At 44.3% G+C, this 16,950-nt stretch overlaps 1 protein-coding gene across 10 annotated transcripts in view; it reads right to left on the bottom strand.

Annotated features, from left to right (window-relative positions):
- The window catches only part of PTK2 (protein tyrosine kinase 2), a 259,877-nt gene that overhangs the window by 21,381 nt on the left and 221,546 nt on the right, over positions 1–16,950 (bottom strand). For 8 of the 10 annotated variants that reach the window (XM_089898671.1, XM_089898669.1, XM_089898670.1 and 5 more), the window contains 4 exons: positions 16,696–16,782; positions 15,091–15,228; positions 14,246–14,377; positions 2,601–2,663 (listed from right to left, as the gene is read on the bottom strand). In XM_089898671.1, coding sequence (XP_089754797.1) covers positions 2,601–2,663; positions 14,246–14,377; positions 15,091–15,228; positions 16,696–16,782 — 420 coding nt within the window. The other 2 variants (XM_089898667.1, XM_089898673.1) reach the window with 2 other exon arrangements.

Below are 16,950 nucleotides of genomic sequence, written 5' to 3'. Positions count from 1 at the left end.
AGTGGGATTGCTAAATCATATGGTAGTTCTATTTTTAGTTTTTTGAGACTTCCATACTGTTTTCCACAGTGGCTGCACCAATTTACATTCCCACCAGTGTACAAGGGTTCCCCTTTCTCCACATCCTCACCAACATTTGTTATTTGCGTTCTTTTCGATAATGGCCATTCTGACCAGTGTGAGGTGATATCTTACTGGGCTTTTGATTTGCATTTCTCTGATGATTAGCCATGTTGAGCATCTTTTCATGTGTCTGCTGGCCATCTGTATTTCCTCTTTGGAAAAATGTCTATTCAGGTCTTCTGCCAATTTTTTAATTGGGTTGCTTTGTTTTTTCTGACATTGAGTTGTATGAGCTGTTTATATATTTTGTATATTAACCCCATATGGGTCATATCACCTGCAAATATTTTCTCCCATTCAGTAGGTTGTCTTTCATTTTGTCAATGGTTTCCTTTGCGGTGCAAAAGCTTTTAAGTTTAAATTGGTCCCATTTCTTTATATTTGCTTTTATTTCCTTTGCTTTAGGAGACAGATCAAAAAAATATTGCTATGATTTATGTCAAAGAGTGTTCTGCCTATGTTTTCCTCTAAGAGTTTTATGGTTTCTGGTGTTATATTTAGGTCTCTTAAAAATCATTAAAAACTTTTAAAAAAATTTTTGTTTCCGATCTTAAAGTCTTTAATCCATTTTCAGTTTATTTTTGCATATGGTGTTGGAGAATGTTCTAATTTCATTCTTTATGTGTAGCTATCCAGTTGTCCCAGCACCACTTACTGAAGAGACTGTCTTTTCTCCATTGTATATTCTTGCCTCCTCTGTCATACCTTAATTGATCATAAGTGCGTGGGTTTATTTCCGGGCTCTCTATTCTGTTCCATTGATCTATATGTCTGTTTTTGTGCCAGTACCTTACTGTTTTGATTACTATAGCTTTGTAGTATAGTCTGAGGTCAGGGAGAGTGATTCTTTCAGCTCTGTTCTTCTTTCTCAAGATTGTTGTGGCTATTTGGGTTCTTTTGTGTTTTCATACATATTTTAAAATTATTTGTTCTAGTTTTATAAAACATGCTATTAGTATTTTGATAGGGATTGCACTGAATCTGTAGATTGCCTTGGGTAGTATGGTCATTTTAACAATGTTACTGCTTCCAATCCAAGAACACAGTATATCTTTCCATCGTTTGTGTCCTCTTCAATTTCTTTCATCAGTGTCTTCTAGTTTTCCGAGAACAGGGCTTTTACTTCTTTAGGTAGGTTTAATCCTAGGTATTTTATTCTTTTTGATGCGATGGTAAATGGGATTGTTTCCTTAACAGGAAACAATGAACAATAGTTCATTCCTAATCTACAGAAATGTAACAGATTTCTGTATATTAATTTTGTATCCTGTAACTTTACCGAATTCACTGATGAGCTCTAGTAGTTTTCTGGTGGCATTTTTAGAACTTTCTATGTAAGTATCATGTCATCTGCAAACAGTGACAGTTTTACTTCTTCCTTTCCAATTTGGATTCCTTTTATTTCTTTTTCTTGTCTGATTGCTGTGGCTAGGACTTCCAATACTATGTTGAATAAAAGTGATGAGAGTCAGCATCCTTGTCTTGTTCCTGATCTTAGAGGGAATGCTTTCAGCTACATGTCATCTTTCCAATATAAAGAGTGAGCACTGCATGTGGAGATGTTAACTGGGGAACAGTGTGATTTTGCACTTGTGGACTAAGGAATGCCTAATATTCTGTCTGCAGAGCCCATTGTGCCAGCATATCTTATGGGAAATGCCAAACCTTCACATGCTGGCAACTGAACACATCTTCTAGGGGCCAGATCTTAGGGGGAGCTGGATTTTAGAGCACAGAGTAGGGAAAACTACGCATCTCGGAGCTGGATGACGACACAGTCTAATGTACGTATGTATGTATGTGTATGCATGTGTGTCTAAAAATGAAATGGTTTATTTCTACTCATAAACCTTATTAGGGTGGATGGAGATTTATCTCCCTAAGTCCGTTACCCAGCAAGTGCACGTTTCCCCTTTTTACTGGGGATTTAAGTTTTAAAGAAATCTGTATTTATTTTAACCAGATATCTGCTAATGGAAATCATAACAATTTTAAATACTCTCCCCTGAAGACCAGGGAATATTTCTAGCGGGCTTTAAATATATTTGGAATAATGATAATAAGCTAGGTCTTTAAAGAGAATTTCAGGCATTTCCCCCTACAACACCCAGCAGAAAAAAATCTTGCTTGAACAAGTTTTCTGTGACTGACTGTGGAAACTTTCATAAAACACGAAACAAGAGTATAAAAATTTAGCAGATGACAACTTGCTGTAGCAACCATTTGTGTATGTATTTCTTTAGGACACAGAGAGTTCAGCTTACTATTGAAAAGAGTGTATTAGTAATGGGGTAGAAATTCTTCTACCTAAATATGCATGTTGGGCTGCGTACTGTAAGTTTTAATAATCTTGGCTAAAACGTTGATTTTAGTTATAGAATGAATTATTGTGTTCCATATGACAAATGCTAGTAAGCTTGGATATCCCAGGACACAAAGTGGTCCAGATCCTGATGAGAACGTGGGCAGCTGCTTACCGGGCCCTGAGGACCTCCATCCTCCCTGTCGATGCTGCCTCGAGAGAGCCGCACGTCAGGTTTCTACAGAAACGAAAGCAAACCGAACAGTTTCATTCTTGGTTTGAAAATCACTGACATATTTCTGTACTAAGTTTCTTCCTTTTGTAACACAACTGTCCTCTGAACAAGAAGAGTTAAAAGTTCCCCAGTTTCACAAAAATTCTCAAAGCCCAGTGGTGACAAGCCCAGGTCAACTGCCCCAGCAAAGCCCCTTTCTCCGCACATGTGTATAGCTAACAGGACTGGCACCTGTGCCCTGACCCCATACGACACATGAAGATGTGCACTCCACCTCTCTTCCTAGCAGCAAAGCGAGTTTTCTTCACCTAGAAAATCCCCACCCCAGGAGGAGGCACCAATGCCCGCCTCCTGGCAGGTTAAACTTGGCTGTCTTGCCAAAGCAGCAAATGGTCCAGTGACAAGTTTTCCCCCGGCACTGCATCCAGAAGTCTTGACTTAATATAAGTAAGAGTAAATGAATTTCACTAACATAAGATTAACAAAGTAGGCCACATGCTGTCAAGGTGTGGAGCTTGGTAGGTTTTCTCCTCGTGAAAGCAATGCTGTGAGGTGGCCCCAGCCTGCCCCACGATGGCATGGATTTCACGGAGTCACCAGGCAGCCACACTGACTCCTGCCCCCTGCCCCCGCCAGGCACACTGGCTGACCGCTCATCTCTTAGTCTCTGCCAGTCTGCTGTATCTTACAGACCCTCTATTTGGCAGAGATCAGGCAGTCACAACTTCCTTGTTAGACAAAGAACGTCTTGACATTTGATTCGTCGTACTTTCTACACCTGAGGAGGGCCCAATGCTGAGGACACCAACCGCAAGCACCTGTCGGGGGTGTTGATGGAGAAACGAGCTTCGTCTTTCTTTTAAGTGTGTGTTTTCAAAAGTGAAACCATGTCATATAATTTCATAACCTTCATATAATATTATATAGTGGAAATTGGTAAAAACGTTAGAATACTGTATAATATTCCAGAGCATGAATGTTGTCACACACAGAGAAAGGTGGAAACAGCCTGGGCTCTGGCAGTAGCCATCGGGGTTCAGGTCAGCCTCCCGCCCTTGCCAGCTGTGTGACCCAGGCCTCAACTTCTTCATCTCTAAGATGGGGCGATAACAGCACCTGCCATGCACTGCCCCAATCCTTGTCAGGATTAAACGAGTTAATATTGGCAAAGTACTGAGTCACTGCCATGTACGTGTCAAGTAGAATAAACAGTTATCCTGCTGTTTGTTGAACATTTGGGCCATTTTCAAAATTTCAACTGTATAAATAGGCTGTGGGTAAACATCTTTGTACACAAATCTTTGACTAAATTCCTGATTAGTTCCTGGGGACAGATTTCTAAGAACTGAATTACTGAGTCACAGGGTTTAAACATTTGCAAAATTGAGCGTATCAGCTGCCAAACTGGTCCTGCCTTGGTCCGCGATGGACTGTGCCCCAGCACTGCTGGACTTCACTTAAAATTTGCAGCCAATCAATAAACAAAATGCCACCTGTTGCAATCTGCCCCTCCCCCTTCCTTAAGTAGTAGAATGTCTGTTTCTCCTCTCACAGATGCTAAGCTGCCTTGGACAAGGTTCACCTCTCCTAACCCATTTCCTCACCCACACAGTTACTATAAGGATTAAGTAAGTGCTTGGCACAGAAATGTGCACATATGAGATGGTTAGTAAATATGTGCTGAAGGAATGCATTAATAAAAATGCAAAGGAGAAAAGATTTTACAGAGGAGGAACGTGAAGCTTAGAAAGGCAGAACCGGTTGCTACAGGCGACACGAGCTGGATTCAATCAGGCAACAAATATTTAGTGAGTATCTTCTGTGTGCGGAAAATATTTTATTTTTACGTTTTTACTTAAACAAAAGCTGTTCATACACTGTTTGCTTATTTATAGAGTAAGGTGCTGGGTTTCATGTATTTACATGAATTATCTATTTTTACTTTCATATAAAATACATGAAATGGCTTATTTTTCTTTATGCACAACAACTCCCCAATGATATACTTTTCCAAAGACAGAGTTTCAATCTTTTTTTTTTTTTTTTTTTTTTTTTTGTGGGACACGGGCCTCTCACTGTTGTGGCCTCTCCCGTTGCGGAGCACAGGCTCCGGACGCGCAGGCTCAGCGGCCATGGCTCACGGGCCCAGCCGCTCTGCGGCATGTGGGATCTTCCCGGACCGGGGCGCGAACCCGTGTCCCCTGCATCGGCAGGCGGCCTGTCAACCACGGCGCCACCAGGGAAGCCCCAGCGTTTCGATCTTAAAGGAGGCCTATCTATGTAAAGTCCACTTGTGTTCCATGAATAGAAATATTTAAGCATTTTCCTCATATAGTCGACAGAGCCTGTCTGCATAAAAGTGTCATGCTGGGAACTAAAGAGCAATCTAGCCAAAGACAGCCTGTCAAAAAGAAGAGATTCTATTATTGTTTCTGCTACTGGGTGAAGCTAAATTCTCCTGTTTTCCCCTTACAGAATATTCTAGATCTCTAGCCCTCTGGGGCCCACAACCAGCTGCCCCAGGACCCAGCCCCTCTTATCAGCAGGCTGGCAGCCACTGGACAAGGCAGGGCCAGGCAGCCAACAGGGCTGGGCCAGCCTCACCTACCAGCTGCCCACGGTAGCTGGCCCAGCCACAGCAGAAGGACCCACACAACCCACACATGGGACAAAAGCATACAGCTCTGGTGACCAAAGGGGAGGGTGCTGCTGGGTTCCATAGGATGCCTCTTACATAAGGCCACTTCTCCAAGATTGAAAAAATGTAACTGACCCTTCCTAATACACAGAGGTAAACACAGAGAATTAGGCAAAATGAGGAGACAGAGGAATTCCAAATAAAAGAATAAGACAAAACCCCAGAAGAAGAACTAAGCAAAGTGGAGATATGCAATCTACCGAAGAAAAAGTGCAAGGTAATGATCATAAAGACAGTCAACAAACTTGGGAGAAGAATGGGTGAACACAGTGAGAGTTTAACAAAGAGTCAGAAAATACAAAGAAGCACCCAACAGAGCTGAAGAATACAATAACTGAAAAAATACACTAGAAGGAATCAACAGTAGACTGGATACAGAGGAATGGGGAACGGATCAGTGAACTGGAAGGCAGAGTGGTGGAAATCATCCAAGATAAACAGAAAAAAGAAAAAAAAAAAAAAAGAGGACAGTTTGAGACCTCTGGGACAACATCAAGCATACTAACATTCAAATTATAGGGGTCCCAAAAGGAGAAAAGAGAAAGGGGTGGAGACCTTATTTGAAAAATATCACAGCTGAAAACTTCCCTAACATGGGAAGGGAAAGAGACATCCAAGTCGAAGTACAGAGAATCCCAAACAAGGTGAACCCAAAGAGGTCCACACTAGACACATAATTAAAATGGCAAAGACTAAAGATAAAGAGAGAATCTTAAAACCAGTAAGAGAGAAGCAACTTGTTACGTACAAGAGAACTGCCATAAGACTATCAGTTGACTTTTCAACAGAAACTCTGCAGAGGCCAGAAGGAGTGGAACCATACATTCAAAATAATGAAAGGAAAACACCCACAACCAAGAATACTCTACCCAGCAAGGCTATCATTCAGCTTTGAAGGAGAGATAAAGAGTTTAACAGACAAGCAAAAGTTACGTAAAAGAGTTCAGCACCACAAAACTGGCTTTACAAGAAATGTTAAAGGGACTTCGCTAATCAAAAAAGAAAAGACCATAACTAGAAATATACAAATTATGAAAGGAATTCCCTGGTGGCACAGTGGTTAAGAATACGCCTGCCAATGCAGGGGACACGGGTTTGAGCCCTGGTCCAGGAAGATCCCCATGGAGCAACTAAGCCCACGTGGCACAACTACCGAGCCTGCGCCCTAGAGCCCATGAGCCACAACTACTGAGCCCACGTGTCACAACTACTGAAGCCTGAGTGCCTAGAGCCCATGCTCCGCGACAAGAGAAGCCACCAGTGAGCCTGCGCACTGCAAGGAAGAAGAGCTCCCGCCTGCCTCAACTAGAGAAAGCCCGCGCAACAACGAAGACCCAATCCAGCCAAAAAAATAAATAAATAAAATAAAGTTTCCTTTAAAAAAAAAAAGTATTAAAACAAACAAACAGGGGCTTCCCTGGTGGCGCTGTGGTTGAGAGTCCACCTGCCGACGCAGGGGACACAGGTTCGTGCCCCGGTCCGGGAAGATCCCACGTGCTGCGGGGCAGCTAGGCCCGTGAGCTATGGCCACTGAGCCTGTGCGTCCACAGCCTGTGCTCTGCAATGGGAGAGGCCACAACAGTGACAGGCCCGCGTACTGCAAAAAAATAAATAAATTAAAAAAAAAAAAAAGAACTATCATATAATCCAATAATTCTAGTTCCGGGTATTTTTCTGAAGAAAACCAAAAAACTGCTTTGAAAAGATATATGCACCCCTACGTTCACTGCAGCATTATTTACAATAGCCAAGATATGGAAGCAACCTAAGTTCCCACTTATAGAGGAATGGATAAAGAAGGTGTGGTACATATACACACAATGGAATATTAGCTGGCCGTAAAAAAGAATGAAATCTTGCCATTTGCAACAACACAGAGGGTATCATGCAAAGTGAAGTCAGTCAATCGGAGAAAGACAAATACTGTATGATTTCACTTATATGTAGAATCTAAAAAAACAAAAAACAAATAACCTCCCCCAAACCAAATGAACAAACAGAACAGAAACGGACTCACAGGTACAGAGAACAGGTGGTTGCCAGAGGGGAGGGGTGGGGGGGGATGAGTGAAATAGGTGAGGGAGATTAAGAGGGACAAACTTCCAGTTATAAAATAAATGGGTCAATGAGATGTAATGTACAGTGTGGGGAATGGATTGGCTAATATTGTAATAACTTTGTATGGTGACAGATGTAACTAGACCTACACTGATGATCATTCTGTAATATATAAAAATATTGAATCACTATGTTGTACACCTGAAACTAATATAATATTCTAAGTCAATTACACTTCAAAATAAAATATTCTGGATCTGAAGATAGTAATACTAAAGACAAAAAGGAGGCAAAGGCAATTTCTATTTAAAATCTTACAGAAATGGGTAACAGACATAAAGAACGTCTGGGCCTATTTGATTATTTTCCCCATCAGGTATGCATTTTCTTTCTTTTTTTCAAATTCAGGTATAACTTGTATACAACAAAGCCCACAGTTCTTAAGTGTAAAGGTCAGTACCCCTGCCTAACACGCCACCCCAATCAAGACACAGAGCAGATAACCCGCAGGCTCCAGTTCGCCAAAGGGACCCCTCCTCTGACTTCCAGCCCAGACGACTGCTTCTGAACTTCATACAAATGGGTCCTGTAAGAAGCACTCTTGTGTGTCTGACATCTTTTGTGAACACGGTGTCTAAGATTCAGCCCTGTGGTTGTGTGTAGTAGTTTGTTCGTTCTTACTGTTGTGCAACATGCCCTTGTTGCATCCGTTCTGCTGTTAACGGGCAGGTGGGTTATCTCCAGTTCTTTTCCGTGTGGGCATGCGTATTCCCTTCTCTTAGGCAACAGATGGGGGGCTGAAGGCGCTGCTTTCGGTTTTGGGAACACAGTAACCAACCGTTCAGGCTTGATCTCTAGTTCCATGTTGCTATCACTCTAGAAAACTTCAAGCCTAAGGCTTTCAACTCAAAGTCCTTTCCCCTTGCACTACACATTGTCTTCAAATCTGGACTGTGGAATACACATGGCAGGGATGTGGCCTGGCTGAGAGCAGAGTCCCCGTCTTGGACTCTCTGACCCCGTCTTGATGTTCACCTTTCATTCCTGCTGACTGGCTCTGCTGCGAGAGGGAAAACAGCTCAAACATTCATTTCCTTTCTCAGGACACAAAGCAGGCTTTATATACTCAAAACTTTCTCATTTTAAAATTAAAATCCTATCTTCAGCACAGCCCTGCATTAGAAAATGACTGTGTGCATGGCAATAAAAATAAACAAGTAACACAGTTACTCTCTCTTTAAGCAGCACCCAATAGGAAAGAAAGTCCTCTCAATGGACTGAGGTTCTAGTCAAGGCTGCCAGCTCTCTCTCTGGCCAGTTTGCAAGAGAGCTTTTACAGCCGTGGATTCACAGGCACAGAGGCAACTCAGAAACCACTCGGGCTGCACTGAGATCACAGAAGGGGGTGGGGACACCACAAAGACCCTGTGCTGTAGGTCACAGCTGTGTGCCCCAGGGCAAGAGCCTGCCTTATGTGTGCTGATGGAGGGATGCTCGACTCGACTCTCCAAAGTGCTCGATAAAAAGTAACCTCATACAATGATGTAAGTCCTAAAACAGGAGGCTTCAATAAACAGCTATCGATTCTGATCTGTCAGAAAAAATCTGGGAATCGCTACTAACAAAGCAACTTTAATTTTTCCAGTAAGAACATGACTCTTCCACCCGGGTACAAGCTGACCTCACGGAAAGGAGCGGCAGGGCTGCTCCCAGCACAGTCCGAGGACCAGGGCGGGTCAGGAATGATTTGCTGTTACCAGGTCGTGATGAGACAGAAATAGAGGATGAGCATCTTTAGAAATTTCTAGAGCAATCTGAAATAGTAATTTTTAGGTCTGTTGGAGCTCATAATAAAAGTCTGTATTCCTTTTTCTAGTAACTGCTTCTTATTTTATTTCACTAGAGTATCAGGTCTACAGTGGTTTAGGAAAAAAAAATAGAAACAGGTCCTCCTTCACTGACAGCTTGAGAAGCCTGCACTGGGAAGCACCTGGGCCTAAAAGGCTCCATGTCCTGCATGCAGATTCTGCCTCCTCGGGGAAACATGGCGGTCAGACACAGCCAGGGCCTTGTTAGCCAGCTGCTAAAAATAGCCTACCTAAGGGAGCCCTAACAACAGCAAAAATGAATTAAGGGGGAAAAAAAACCCCAAAAGACAAACAACGAATTAAGGTTCACTGATAACAAATAAATCCAGTGAAAGGGTGTCCAGCTCCTGCGTGATACCAGCGACGCTCCTTTGCAGAATCCCTTCGACACTGGCTAAAATCTCTCACCCCATCTATTACACTCATCTCGGGTTGGGAGCCGCCTGCAGGTATTCTGGGCGATGTGTACGATCTAGGATTCTAGATTCTCATCAATGCAGCGCTCCTGGCTGCTACAGAGAACAAACTGAATGAGAGATTAAAAGCCCTTGGAAAAATTAATGGTGTATTCCTTATCCCTTCCACTGTCTACGCGTTATACATTTAATCCTCCACTCAACCCTACAGAAAAGCATTCTCGCATTTTACAGAGGAAATTATAATTATCTTACGGATTAACAAATCACAGCATAGAGAGGTTAAACAACTTACGTAGGGCCGCGGTAACTAGGATTTTGAAGCTTTCCCTAGCTGACCCCAGCGCCTAGGCTCCTGCACTCGGTGTGCCCTCACCCTGGCATGTTCTTCAGCTGCTCAGCCTGCCCTGATAGCCCTGCATGCTGGGCCTCCCCTGCGCTCCGTCCGCTCTGTCACAACCAGGGCTGACCTAGAGGGGCTGTGTCTCAAGGGCAGGAAGGATGGAGGGCCCCAGGTGGTCATCCTGTGGCGGTCACCGGGAGGTTTTAAGTCAGAGAAGGCCAGGATCAGACCCGAGGTGTAGAAATGTCACCGCGGCTGCGGCACGAAACACAGCTTGGAGGGGACAGGATCTCAGAGATGCCATGTACGACGCCTCAGCCTTGACATTTACTTGCCCTCACCTCCTCACCTTCCCTCCCCTGGCAGCGGCGCTGTGGCTCGCTCACCCAGTTGCTCACGCCGAGGCCGGGCCCGTCCTGACGGCTCACTTGCTCTCAGCCCCCCACCTACACCGGCTGCCTGACCAACGGCCAACGCAGATGGGGCAGGGATTATTCGACTGAGGACATCAACACTGTTCTGATCTTGAAACCATTAACAATGACAATAATAAATCACTCTGCTTATGAAGATCGACAGGAAATTCTAATAAAACATCACAAACAAAAGACACCAGGACCTTCAAAGGATCATCAACCACGACTTAGTGGGGACTTCTCTCTGGAATGAGGGTCCAGCATAAAACCAAGCAAAATGCTTCACATAATTCATCACGTTAAGCCTTTTAAAAGCTTTAAAAAGGTTAGTTTAAAAATAGAGAGCCAGCATTATACTTAATGGAGAAAGCTATTACGGACATTATCTTTAAAAATAAAAGCAGGATGGGCTTCCCTGGTGGCGCAGTGGTTGAGAGTCTGCCTGCTAATGCAGGGGACAGGGATTCGAGCCCTGGTCTGGGAAAATCCCACATGCCGCGGAGCAACTAGGCCCGTGAGCCACAACTGCTGAGCCTGAGCGTCTGCAGCCTGTGCTCCACAACAAGAGAGGCCGCGATAGTGAGAAGCCCGCGCACCGCGATGAAGAGTGGCCCCCGCTTGCCACAACTAGAGAAAGCCCTCGCACAGAAACGAAGACCCAACACAGCCAAAAATAAATAAATAAACAAATGTGGGGTTTAAAAAAATAAAGCAGGCAAGAACCTGTTTAATACAAAGTTGGCAAGAGATGCTTCAGGGGCAATATGAGATACATAACTGAAAATGAAGAAAGAAAATGTTTTTTAAAAAGTGATAACCATGCATGAATAGAAAAAATCCAAGGAAATCAGTCAGAAAAATTTCATGTGATGAATATTGTTACATACAAGATAATTTCCTAAAAATCATATGCATATACGGAAATAACAACTAAAAAGTTCAATGAAAATGGGATACCATTATCAGTGACGGCAAGCTCTAAATGAATGGGCAGTAATTTAATAAGGGAAGATATGGACTTAGAGAAAATTATAAAGTTACATGGGAGGAATAAAAGGGATCAGGAACAAATGGAAATGTCCCAGGCTGAGGAGACAGGTACACTGAGGCTGTCACAGGACACAGCACTGACTGGACTCCCCGGGGGGAGTTCATTATACGACTTCATTAGTGGATTTTCAACGTGGCACGGAAGCCATCTGGAGTGACAGAAATGTCACACGTATGGAGAATGGGTTATGTGGACTTAATGTATTTATCAAAACTCACCAAACTGTACGCTTAAGACTTGCGCAGTCCACTGTATGTAAATTATCTCAATTAAAAGGAACAAACCCTACGGCAGATGAGCCGGCAGTGTCTGGAGCCTCTGATTCAGAGTACCTGACATCACTGGGAAGATGGAGCCTGGGCCTGGGCCGATCACCTTCCCCACCAGCAAGCACTTCCCAAGGCATGAGCATACTTCCTGAGCCTGTCTGCCCTGCAAATTCCAATCTATCTGGAGGCCTGGGCGCCAGCATCATCCCGACCCCGAGTGGCACCCCCAGGCCCCCCTCCTGCTCTTGCCGCCGGCTGCGCTCTGTCAGAGCAGCTCACAGCCGCGGCCTCCTCCACTCTCAGCGCGATCATACACCAGACACTGGTATTTACGTATACTAACTCGAGTTTGAAGAGTTTGTAACACTGCCTTTTTAAAATACAAATCAATGCGGGAAAGTAGGCTATCTGGACAAAAGGTTAAAACGTAGGGCTAGGGAACAGCAGCTGTATTCTTGGAACTGATATAATATCCAAACAGATTTGCTCAGAGTAGTACAGTAAATAATAACCAATTTTTGCCGCTTGCCTTATAATCTCAAGATACGCTTTGATTTAAATAATTTAGAATTTTGATATGATGAAACTTTTGTTCAAAAGTGAATGGTTCACAGCGCCCAGCGATATTTCGTATACGTTACAGTAAATGCACGTGCAGAGGAGCACTAGGCCGTGGGAGTGCCGAGCTGTGTGCAGCCGGGCCCTCCGGCTGGCAGAGTGGCGGGCACCAAAGACCCCGGCTCGGCCAACGCTACCCAGTGGTCTCGGGCAATTTCCTCATCTCTAACACGAGGGTAATAAAGGGTAGGTACACTGTCCTTTATTCTCGTTTCCAAAATCTAAAATGTACTAAAAGACTGGTAAGTTTGTTTGTTTTTCTAAGCTCGAAGGAAACTAATTTTGTGGCAAAACCTGACCTGAACTGATGTGAGGGCTGTCTTTACACCTGGTAATGTGAACACCTGTGTTTTGCTGTAAGAGTGTTAGTGCTTTTAACTCTGTATGCTATTGGAATACTTATATAATATACAGCACGTGCGTCATATTTCATTAATTTTCTTTCTTTTTTTTGGCCGCACTGCAAGGCTTACGGGATCTTAGTTCCCCGACCAGGGATTGAACCTGGTCCCTGGCAGTGAAAGCGCTGAGACCTAACCACTGGACCACCAGGGGATTCCCTTCATTAACTTCCTAAAGCAAAAAAATAGTGTAGCACACAGAACCCTCAAGAGTTTCGGATAAAATATTTTGGACCTGTCTCTTCCCCACAGGGTGGTTATAAAGACTGAATGACTTTCTGTATGAGAAATATGTAGGATGGTGACCGACACGTGATAAGTATTTTGTACGATCTTAACCATTAAGCTGTGACAGGGCTGTGTGCATTAGTCCTGTCTGGCAGTTAAATGAGTGTGGGGTGTGTGTGATGTCTGCAGGCCTCAATTTTAAAAGAAAAAGAAAAGAAAGGTGAGAAAGTGCCTCCACCTAATGTGATTTGCTCCCAGGTCCCTGTTCGTGCCAAGAGGGCCCTCACTCCCCCTGCAGCGAGGGCAGCGGCCACCCGGATAGGTTAAAACGTGCCTCACCAAACTTGTGCACAGCTTGCTTTGTTTAATTTGAAACTACAGTTTTCAAAAAGAAAGCCCCGTATAAAGAATGAAATCAGGATCACAGGTGATGAACCGCTGTCTCGTAAAACCATTGGTTGTTGATTTAATGTTTCTGTGCCTGTAGGACTCCCAGAGATGCATGAACAGCGTTGTATCCCCTCATCAGTGTCTGGTCCCTCAGCATAGAGGGTGACGTAGAGGTGGCCTCGGGATGTTTATGGTCAAAGCGTGAGGGACCAGCTCTGGACCAGCCAGGTACGGGCTCTGCGGAAGCACTCTGAGTCCTGGCTCCGTCCAGGCCTTCTTCTCTTCAGGCTACTTCAGGAAGGTGACAGGGGAGGGGTCCTAAGGCTGAGGACCACGTGACACACACAGGCCACTCTGTCACCGCTCCTCTATCCCCAGGGTCTTCTGAGGGGCTGTCGACAAGAGTTGTCCCAGGAAGACATCTGCTGCCCACAACCCCAGAGGCATGTGGCAGGAGGTCTGCATCTCTCAGACCTCGAACCAGAGGAGCCCAGGAAGGCAAGCCTGGGGACCCTGGGCTATCTAGTCATGTGCCCGGCAGTAGCAAGAGGCAGTGTCTTATGTGCAAGCTGACACTTCAGTGGGAGTCGTTTCTGTGTAAACGTGGCAGTAACACAAAACCACAGAAACGGTTCTACATCTGAGCCCGTGATTCTACTACAGACCTCCTAGAAATTTATCCTGAAAAGCGAACGACCCACTATTGCAAGTTTTAGGAAGCAGGTGGAAAACAAAGGCTCCTGCTCTGGGACACATGAGGCTTGCCGTCATCGGCAGTAGCGCCGACTCCAGAGGCTCGGGGAGCAAGAACTTTCTGAGACTCAGTTACCAGAAACCTCTCCTCCTTCTCCAGCCAGCGCTGGTCCTCTTCCATCTCCTGCTGCTGCCGGATCAGCCGCTCCTCCATCAGGTGGGTCGGCAGCACCTGCCCGATGCCACGCAGGTCCAGTGTTGCAGAGTCCTGGAGGAGGAGTTAAAAGGTCCACTCTCAGAAGTCTGTGTGTGAGGCTCTTACTTTTTTTTCTGTGTGTCTTTCCAAACAATTAAGCAAAACAGCAAGTGTGGTGGAAGTAGGGTCTCTTCTACTCTGCCGGCGGGAGCAACTTTTCTGAGGGTTACAAGTTAACGTGCGTGAAACAGCTTTAAAAAGCATACAACGGTTCACTTGCAGGGACCTACTCTAAAGAAGTGATCCAAGGTATGCGGCAGAGAATGCATCATTAGTTAGAGCGAAAAAGTGGAAACAATCTGGAAGTAAAATAACGGGAGGAGGATTAAATACGACACACACATATTACAGAGTATAAAGCATGTGTACTCCAAGGAAAAGAGCTTGAAGAGCAGACAACTACAGATGTTCTTGGACTCAAAGAAATGATTTTTAATATTATAGGAGTGGTTCTTGGTTTTACCAAGAAAATTCAGTAAAAATTAACACGGTCCGCAGAGCTGGAGGCTGTCTGTTCCTTGGCCTCACGTAGGGCTCCGCTTTTCAAATGAATGGGCTAATGACGGTAGCATCTCTCCATTGTTTAGTGAAGATTCACAGACCCAGAGAGCATCTGATCTTCGAATGAGGGCATCTAAATTGAGAAATCTTAGGATTTAGAAATCCTGTACCTTGGGCACAGCCTCATCAGTTAACAAAGCAAAGCCCAAGAACATCCAATTTACCTCCACGTTGGGCTGCCACATCGATATCTCCTGTGGTCTGTGATTCCACGAATCTGTTTGGTCCAAAAGAGATGCCTGGCCTGGGTAGATGCTGCCAGCCACGGCTGTGATTCCATGTGAGCCAGGGTAGCCGGAGACCTGCGGGTGAGTGAAGCGGCCAGGTCAGGGTCTGACGCAGTACGACTTCTGCACAGTTCTGCTTTCCACGTGAAAGGAAGTAACTGAGATTATAGAGAATAATGTGGCAGCAGAATAACGGCTCCTCAAGCTTGTCCACGCCCTAATCCCTGGGACCTGTGTGAATATGGTAGCTTACATGCCAAAGGGACTGTGCAGACGTGATTATCAATTAGGAATCATTAGGTGGGGAGATTATCCTGGACGATCTGAGTGGACCCAACGTGATCATAAGGGTCCCTAAAAATGCAAGAGGGAAGCAGAGGGGAGAGAAAGGGGGTGTGGCTACTGAAGAACAGTCAGAGAGATACTTGGGCTTTGAAGTGGAGGAACGGGTCACGAGCCAAGGAATGCAGGTGCCTCTAGAAGCCGGTAAAGGCGAGGAAACGGACTCTCAACTGCAGCCTCGAGAAAGGCCGTCTGTTATGGCCACAGTCGACAGCTAGTGCAAACAGACACTAGGAAACCAGAAATTCTTCACTTTGGAATTCTACAGTGCTGAGCGCAGACCATCCTCGGATGTAAAAGCAATGGGCCATAAACATGGTTAAGCCATCTCTCTACAAGTCCCTTTCCTGCCCAACTCACTACTACTCCACCAGCAAAGAACAAACAAGACCCCCAAATGCTTGTCCTCTAGTGAACCAGCGTGGATGGTGAGAGAAGGCAGGCCTTCACAGTCTACCAATGATCTCAAAGGCAGAGAAAAACATTTAGTTGGACACGGAGAAAAATTTCAAGGCAGAAGGAAAGTGAGAGGAATTTCTTTACATGGTTCTCCCTCAATCAAGAGAAAGAGAGACAAGGAATCAGTATCTGTTTCCCTAACTCATTAGGCTGCTACTGGGCAGCCAGGCTTGTCAGCTACTTTTTAAAGGAGATAAAGCACAGCCAAATCCATATTCCAAATTCCCTTCAACAAAGATTTCATGCATTTGTTAGGTCTCTAGGCATTGATTTATACCAAAACTCCATACTGACAATACGTAATTACTCAACTTTCAAATAAGATGTACAGGTAGTTCTCACAGTTTATTTGAATGAAAATATTTTAATAAAAAACTCTACTAAACATAAAATGCTGTATCAGCGACTATTTCTGGTCAGAAGGGATATATCACTGCCAGAGAACTTCTAGGAATTTTCACAACAAAGAGATTTCAAATGATCTAAGGCAGTTTCCTGTATGACACCAACGACGTGCAAGGATCAAATGAGCATTTCAAGCTGAAAAGGCCTACAGGAAATGTCCCATAGCTGTTCTTATTTACAAGGTAAGGAAACGTGGGGCTTGGGAGAGAATCATTCATTTGTTCGATGAAAAAAATGAATGTTTTAATTTATAAATATATACAATGTATATTTCCCCACCCCCAAATGTGCTGAAGAATAAAATAACACATCTTTTAACAGTAATGAACGGTATACCTGGTAGTGATTGGTCTGTACCATGTGCTGTGGGCTGGGATGAAACCCTTCGCTGGACCTCGGACTAGGATAACCAGGTCTGCTGGGCTGTGAACAAATCAACAGAGCATCACATGAATAAGTATCCCGATTATTTTGGTAAATCCGCATTTTATTAAAAAGAATAGAAAAAGATAATTTTCTATAAGAACTTAGTTGGAAAGAATGATAAAGGGTGTAAAGACATTTCCATGGGGGTAACAGTCTTTTCAACAC

This window comes from Delphinapterus leucas, chromosome 17 (genome assembly GCF_059928025.1).
Source record: "Delphinapterus leucas isolate spDelLeu-1000000601 "Yukka" chromosome 17, BTC_Dleu_Yukka2, whole genome shotgun sequence".
Lineage (NCBI taxonomy): Eukaryota > Metazoa > Chordata > Mammalia > Artiodactyla > Monodontidae > Delphinapterus > Delphinapterus leucas.
This window is presented reverse-complemented; position numbering and strand designations above follow the sequence as displayed.